At 32.9% G+C, this 8,437-nt stretch overlaps 1 protein-coding gene across 1 annotated transcript; it reads right to left on the bottom strand.

The window, feature by feature from the left end:
- Positions 1–2,791: 2,791 nt before the first annotated feature.
- On the bottom strand, positions 2,792–8,027 carry LOC139125872 (uncharacterized). The gene is made up of 5 exons (XM_070691963.1): positions 7,903–8,027; positions 7,121–7,245; positions 6,639–6,867; positions 4,769–4,860; positions 2,792–4,147 (listed from the first exon to the last, which is right to left on the bottom strand). The coding sequence occupies exons 1-5, from the start codon at positions 7,970–7,972 to the stop codon at positions 4,076–4,078; spliced, it is 588 nt and encodes a 195-aa protein (XP_070548064.1). The 5' UTR covers positions 7,973–8,027; the 3' UTR covers positions 2,792–4,075.
- Between the last annotated feature and the right edge of the window lie 410 nt (positions 8,028–8,437).

Raw genomic sequence — 8,437 nt, 5'->3', positions numbered from 1 at the left:
CTCTACAATTCTCTTACAGACTAGAACAAAGGCGATCCCAGGGATCGCGAAAAGTACCTTTCATGAAGTTTAATTTACCCAAATGCTAAATGGGTCATAGATGCTATACAAACCTGGTGCTGATAATTTATTTACGAAAGTGATTTAAGAGATAAGCTGACATTGTAATGACTATGTAAGAATTTTTTTTATACAATGCAAGATCCGAGGTACATGAATATTCCACATTGATTATGGGTCATTAGCATAGAATTTTAATACCGAAACAATGCTCATTAATGTAATCTGCATATTTGAATATCATTATACCTCGCATCTTGCACTAATAGTTAGTTTAGGCAATGTTTTCACTTATATCTTACAGCAATAAAACGTTCTTATTCGCAATAGTCCAGTAAGTCAACCGCGTCACTTCCTTTTCTAATTAAAAGAAACATGAGTTATTTCTTCACCCTAAATACTTAAAAGGTCCAAGAAAGGTTTATTCAAAGTGTCATACAATCTACATTGTGCAACAGAGCTAATTGTAAAAGATTTTATAGGAAATGCCTACATTCTATTAAATGTAATACTTGAAACTTGAAATGTTATACAATATCGTAAAGAGAGATTGGAATTTTTTACTAACATTGCTAAATATATTTTACCTAATTTTGAACGATTCCTCATGTGCATAAATCCTATATGATGATCATTAAAATAATTTTCTTTAATTTTTCAAATTGACGTCAACTTATTTTAATTAATTATATTATCAGTAAAATGAGAAGTTACATTAAGAGACACTACTTGTTTAAGTTATTTATTACTTTAAGTACTTCCTATCGAAAGATGATCATTTTATAACTTGAATGAACATTTTGCTCAATACAAAGAAATTGACATGATTATTTATTTTCTGTGTATTTTAACTCATTGTAATGATTATATACTAAATGACCATACAGAATGAAAAGCCCTGTAAAAATAAACAATGATTGATTCGTATAGTTCGTTTCAATTATCTAGAGAATTTGCATAATGTCAATAATATTTGGAACTTACTGGCGGATTTGGATTATCTTAATGCATACCAAAATGCTTGATCAAATAACCAACACTTTGTACTAAGGGAGGCTGAAGAAAATTTGTGTTTCAGCTCTATTTTCTTCTATTTTCACCCTTACTGGTATTACTAATATAGATTAAGTGTTGGTAAAATGTAATTAAAGACCAGGTTATGTGGTCACTGGTAAATCAGATATACTTTTGACTGTGTGCAACTTGCCTGTTAATGCCACATACAGAAATTTATGATAATAATGATATAGAAATTATAATGATCATGATGATATAGAGGTACAATTATTATACTATACTGCCAATTATCATGAAATATGTGATAAGCAAAGCTGTTCCTTAAACAGCTGAAAGACATTACGATAATCAAAGGACACTGCATTTCTCAAAAATTTGAAATTTCTTGAAGACAACAATTGAAAATTAATATAAAGTCATATAATGGACTGAAGAGAGAGATCTTACAGTACACAGCCATAGCAGTGAGGAGGAAAAACTGAAAAAAATCTGTTGACTGAATCATGATAATCTAAATCACTGGTAAAAGCAAATCTAGATACTTTTCATAATGTTACATGGTCTAGCTGCTCTCTTTAATTTTTATGACCGTGAAACAACAAAACCAAAATGTGGAGGGATTTGCATCACAGCAGCTGCCGTTAACGAGTTTATCAATTTTGATATCAAATTTTGATATCAAATATATCCTGTATTTTGAACCTTATCTAATTTTCACCTCAGATTGGCCAGACTGTCAATTCCTTGAATGATCGATCTTATTGGTAATGATACAAAAGTCTAATAATCTGCAAATGGAAAGTCCATTACATAAACAGCCCCATGAGTGATACTTGCATATCTAAGATCTGATATGATACGCGGTACAATTATATCATCCCTTGCTTCACATCTTTTCATTGAGTTACCCTTCCCCATACTTATGGGTTCTACAATGAACTAAAGCAGCATGAATTACCCCGACAGAAAGCAAAATCAAGACTTTCTGTTGTCAATGAAAGGATTCTGGCTGTAAACAAATGAACCACCTAGAGGAAGATGTGAACAGGGAGGAAGAGGAAGAAAATTATGATATGATAATGACCATCATAACAATTGTCATCACCACCATCATGGTGATTCAGATGATGTTCGTATTTATACTAATGATAGTTCAATAATGAGAAAGATGATTCACAGGCACAACTGTTAAGTGTGGTGAACCATTTATTAGTAACTGAATATTTCCATCGTCATTGGAAATAGTGACCCAAAAAGCATAAAAAATTCCTTCAAAAATTTTACTGCAATCGATCATGTTGTAGGAGAAAATCACTCAACTATTGACAATGGATGTCAAAAATTTGAACACGTCCAATGATTTTTAATGAATAACCTTAACGTCATAAAAGAAAGAAGAACATCCAAAGAAAGTATTCTGATTCCCTTTATTTAAACAGTAATGCTCTGAAACTCTTCTCTTTATTCATTGCATTCCTGAATAGCCATAAAATGTCAGTGGAAGCTATTGCAGTCTTATTGTATTCAAAAGACCGTTTGTGTCAATTATGCAAATTAGACCTTTTGTATTAAAATAATTAGCATGCAAATTAGGTCAACCTCATATTTTTTGGTATGGAATTGATAATTCTTGCAAAGCCTTGGCAATTTCAAAGAGAAAAAAAATTGTTTAAATATGAGTTTAAATATTCATTTCGTTTGAAATAATAAAAACTGTGAATATATGCAAATTACTTAATTTGCATGATATTTATTTTCAAGACATTTAGAAAATAACTTGTTGAACCTTACTAAATTGTGTTGCAATGAAAAAAAGTCACTTGAATTCAGTTTACATGCCCAATATGTGATTATAGCAGACATTTTAAGGCGATATATAGCTAATTTGAATATATGCAAATTTAACCAATTTGCACCCCTTAGATTTTCCTATAGTTTTAATATGTCATTAGTGAGACCTTTCAAAAGGTTATGGTGAAGAAATAATTTCTGTTGCAATTAGTCCTAGGTTAAACCCTAAATTGACTGGACTAATAAACAACTTTTTTATCAATCAAACGTCTATAATATTATCTAACCAAACCAAGCTAAGATAAAGTGATCTGACTGTATTAAATGATAGTCTGCCACCATAATATCACTTAAGAACAACAATATTACTATAATACAACTTCAGCAATATTATACTCATGAAAATTGGTTATTACATTCACATTTGTCGAATATTAGATTTGTCTCATGACATTTAAACTAGAAAAGCATGACGTCAACATGCCACTACTTAAGAACATATACATTAGAAAAACAACATGCTCTTTACATACCAAGGAGAAGATGCAAGGTATTTCTTAGAATTGCTCATTTGTGTGAAATTTTATGGGTTTGATGGAATTACTATTGACGAGAATTTAACATGTCACCTAACCATATTAAATAATGTGAATGCTAGCAGTCGGAACACGTAAATGATGGCGAAACTTCAGATGGTGCATAAAGTGTCGAGCAACTGCAAGCCATTACTACCACAGACAATATATATTCAACTATTTTCAATAGTTGGAAGCAGTGGCCGACTGGTTTTGTGTGAGGCCTAGCAGCTAGGCGATGTTGCCGTGAGTGTGTGGGGGTTCGAATCCCGTTTGGGTTATAGTAAAATTTATATTTCAATAAGTATTACAACGACGGTTAAATTTATGACTAAAATGACTATAGTCTGAAAGCACAGCAATCGATTTTTACTAGCTATAAGATGTTCAGCCAGTTCAAAAAGATATGAAAAATCCATTCAAATAATTATATCATACTCGGGATACTCGATATCTATGAATTAAACTCCTGAAAATAGGCGGTTGTCTTCAGTCTGACTTAAAATGTATAATGTCAAGGCCGACACCTGAAGATTAATATTTACAGCAAATGCGAATGGTAATGTCATAGTGCCAGCATCTTGAACCATCTTCTTACTCTTCAGTAGTCTAGCGTATACGGGTTTTCCATATCACAGTGCCACAGATGTTGTCAGGTGCTTGCACAAACACAAAGTGGAATTCACGTTGGACTTTGACGATACCTGAAAAGGGAATTGACATACACTAATAGACCAGCGGCACAATTGAAATTTAAAAACAAAATACTTAATCGGTTCAGTTTAACAAAAGTAATGATTTTCAATTGGAAAGGCCATCTAAAAAGAACTTTGCTGCGGCTATATCTAATCATTGTGCAAAACATCCCTATGAACACGTAAATGGTATTCTGTGAGTGTTTTTGTTTTGTGTGCCATTAGAATTGGGTTACCACAACTTCAAATAACCCTACAACTACATTCATGCATTTGATTGTATGCCAAAACAAGTAGGCGTATGTACAAAAATAGACAATCTTTATGCAGTGTTTAGTTGAAATTCAGTAATACGGCAAGCTCGAGTAACGATTTCCTAGCAAATGGCTGAACACCTGCACTAGCAGGGTGATAAATGTAGTCTATAAAGGTTATGGATCTCGCCTTGTACACGTATATATATATATATATATATATATATATATATATATATATATATATATATATATATATATATATATATATATATATATATATATATATATATTATATTGTTCATCGAGGTGAAAAAGTGAATTCAAATAAAGTACAAACGTCTGATTGCACAGCAACAGGACAAGGAATACGAACCTTGCAACCACTGCCTTGCCAAGAGTTGGTGTAATCAACAGAATAATAACATCTGTGTAAAGTAGTAGTCACGTGAAATTCGACTCCGTGATCTGAAATCCAAACAGGAGACAAAGATAGAGTGACGAAAGATAATTTCTTTAAGATTTTTTAAAAAATGGACCAACTTTTAGCTCATGTGTTCACACACATGAGCTGAAGTCGAAGCGATGTATGTCTATCTGTCCGTGAGTGTGTTTGTGTCTTTCTGTTTACACAGTAACTCAAAAGCGGCTGAACGGTATCAAGTCACATTTGATTGACAAGTATTGTATACAAATTGCAAGAAGTGATTAGATTTCAGCTAGTGTGGATTGCATATTAATTAAGAACTATATATATGAACTATCATGTTTTTTCATATATAAGGCAGTATTAACAGTGTTGACATATATCAACACTGCACAAAATTTCATGAAATTTGTGAGTGTCATGTCAATTATCTGCTAATTTGAAAGCTTAATAAACTTTTGTAATTAGTGATAATTAGTGATATAGCTTCGAAATTCCTACACCAGATTTGATGATACCTGCTACAGATATTGATCCGATAGATATCTAACTGTCCTGAGAAGAATTGGGCAATGTCAAGTAAATAAATACCTCATTTGCATATTTCATCAAGTTTTTTAATTAGTCATGGAACTCAGACATAACTGCTCCAAAGTTGATGAGATCTGCTGCAGATACTGATGCGAGAGGTATCTGACTGCGTTTTGAGGCATTAATTTTTCTGAAGTTAATTAATGATTCATTTGCATATATGATGAACTTTGTAATTCACTGGAATTCACTGGACATAATGCTTGATATACATTCATACGTATATTGATGTAGATGGAATACAATATTAATTGCATACGTAACGTATATTTTTGTATAAAGAACATTCAAATACGTTGATATTCGTAGCGTATATCTGTGCAGATCATGAGTATACATAATGCAGACCTTTGCACACCAAGCGTACACTTGGCGTACTACATATTTAGTGAACTTTGTAATTAGTGATATAAATCAGAAATTACAGCATTAAAGTTGATGAAAGGTGCTAAAGATGTCGATCTGTTAGATATCTAATTGTCCGATTGTGCAGTGTCAAGTAAATAAACAGCTCATTTGCATATTAGATAAAGTTTTGTAATTAAAGATTTGACTCCGAGAGTACTGTGCGAAAGTTGATGAAACCTGCTATTTATACTGATCTGACATATATCTGATTGTTCTGTGAAGCGTACTACTATGTAATGAACCTGTTGTAAACTACGCGAGCACATTCAGTTCACATCTGGTGGATATTGAAAATATGTCTATTGGAAAAGTAACTTAAAGGTCGAAAGGTATTGGTGGACATAATCCATGTGTCAATGTTCATCAAAAAAAAGGAGCACTCTAGTCATAGAATTTAAAGATAGAAAAAGAAATTATGTATTATTTGAATATTTTGGGCTCCCGTGAGAAAGAGTTAGTTTGTTAGTTGGAGCATTATAAGAATAACACTTGAAACTTTGTATTTCTTCTTTTCCATAGAGTTCAGAATAGCGATAGTAAACGTAACTATGATAAATACAATTTCGTCTTGCATATGCCATATTTATAAGCGGACAATGGTTGTATTCAAAATGTATCTTTATGCTTTGAAAACAGTAGTCTTTGTGCGTAAAATGAAAATTCCCCAGAAGGAAACAAACAAACTGAAGGGAACAAAGTACGCAGGGTTAAAAAATCAAATACAGAAAGCTGAAAATGCGTACCAAGCTTATCTTTACATTATCCATTCACATTAATGTGAGACACTTAACATGAAGAGCTAATTGTTTAAGCAACCTACTGTAAGTAAGGTCAAAGGTCACATAATAGCTTCCCGCTTTAGTTATTCTATCTTCCGGGAGAAAGATGTTGGCAATGCTACCGTTGAGAATGACTTCGCTGGACAACTTTATACCTCCATCGCTGCTCGAATTTCCTGGCAACTCAGTAAACACATACGCAGTGGTGTTCTCGTACACAGGGTCATTCGTTTCCAATATTATTTGAATGGCATGGTAGGCCTTGGATACCTGGAAAGCCACAAGAGAGTGTATATTCACTCAAGTGCACACAGGCTAATGGTAGTATTAGAGAAATGACGTATCGCTATAGTTCATATAAGTCAGTAGTAAATCAACGAATATGAAGTCGAGATAGTCGAAAGGTCATAAGGTCAAGCAGAATGATAAATGTATGATATATGAGGTACTAGGTATAGATCGTATGTAGTTTAGGAACAATTACTTGCAGATGATTAAAAATAAGCAAAACGCGATTACTCACCAAAATTTCGAAAATGTAATGAGCAATATGGTCGATTTCTATGTACTGTCCCGTCGCCGATGTTTTATTGAACGATCTTTGTCGATTGCCGAGCCAAATGCCTATGTCTTGTGTCGTATCTTGTACTGAAAATAATTATTTATGTACACAATGTAAATTTCATGATCGTGCTAGAAGCGTAACAAAACTAAACGAGGAAACATTTACATATCATAGACTTTGTGTAGGTACGGCTTAGGCTTTGACAGAGTCATTGTGCTATTTAATGCACTATTTCGGAGGCAAACTTTCGTAATCGTTAAACATTGGTTGGCAGCGAATGACACTAAACCGAAGCTGTTTTAAACTATTCATAAATCACATGCCACATAAGATTTGAAATGATCCTATCAATGGCTTTTGAAATTTTCGCTACTTTTCAGTCAGAATTGCAAAAAAGTCTGTTTCCGTATTCACAATACATCGTATTTAAGTCCTATGGTTTTACAAGAAAGTTATCGGTTAGCCACTCGCAGCAGACCAGGAGGAAATATAGCGGAGATTTCCGGATCACACTTCTTGCTTTGAGCTTTTTTCGATTCCCTAGCGACAAAATTACATTTCGATAATTTTAAAAATGCGAAAAATCTAAGTAAAGTCTCAATTATGCAAACGCCGTCGTTCAACTTAAGCCGAAACAAAAATATAAGCCGTTCCCAGTATTTCATTGAAATTATAAAAATGAAACTGTCAACCAAAAGTATATTTTGTAAAATTAATAGCTCCGTTTATGCTAAACTTACCTCTGATCTCTTCACCAGATTCATTCATAAACATCAAGGTCAATATATCCGTTGTAAATTGATCTGTCATATTTGTTATTTGATGAACATCAGCCTTCAAGCGAAAAATCTAGGGTAAGAAAAATATCCCTCTAAGAAATAATCTACGATTGATTATTTATGGCAGTGCATATAATTAAAACAGAATTGTCACTAAACGTAAGAGTCAGCAATGCATATACACGTGCTTTTGATCAATTATTGACTGGACGTCCACAGATGTTCGTAAAATGTATGTTTTTCTGTTCAAAGAGTACTCGTCTGTGTAAATAAGAAATATTAATACACAAAAATTTACGGGCCTTGATAGTCAGTTGCTTGAATTCTAAAGGGTAGACATCCTTCCATTGCCATTTTGCGGCAATAAGAGATGGTCCCCCAATTGCTAAATTATAATAACTTTATTCGGCGTGGAGGAAAACACTTACAATCAAGTTTCTAACGGGGCTAGCTATTCTAGCAAACGTAATTTTTCAAGGTTTATTAAATAAAATTG

This window comes from Ptychodera flava (genome assembly GCF_041260155.1).
Source record: "Ptychodera flava strain L36383 chromosome 3 unlocalized genomic scaffold, AS_Pfla_20210202 Scaffold_26__1_contigs__length_13983176_pilon, whole genome shotgun sequence".
NCBI lineage: Eukaryota > Metazoa > Hemichordata > Enteropneusta > Ptychoderidae > Ptychodera > Ptychodera flava.
The sequence above is the reverse complement of the archived record's forward strand: the minus strand, read 5'-3'. Positions and strand labels throughout refer to the sequence as shown.

Bases quoted from the DNA above. Each gene is read 5' to 3' on its own strand.
- LOC139125872 (XM_070691963.1), bottom strand. From the start codon at position 7,972: ATGACAGATCAATTTACAACGGATATATTGACCTTGATGTTTATGAAT. The intron at 7,246-7,902 runs GTAAGTTTAGCA...AATTATTTTCAG, and splicing joins ATCTGGTGAAGAGATCAGAG to TACAAGATACGACACAAGAC. The intron at 4,148-4,768 runs GTTCGTATTCCT...TTCCCTTTTCAG, and splicing joins GGCAAGGCAGTGGTTGCAAG to GTATCGTCAAAGTCCAACGT.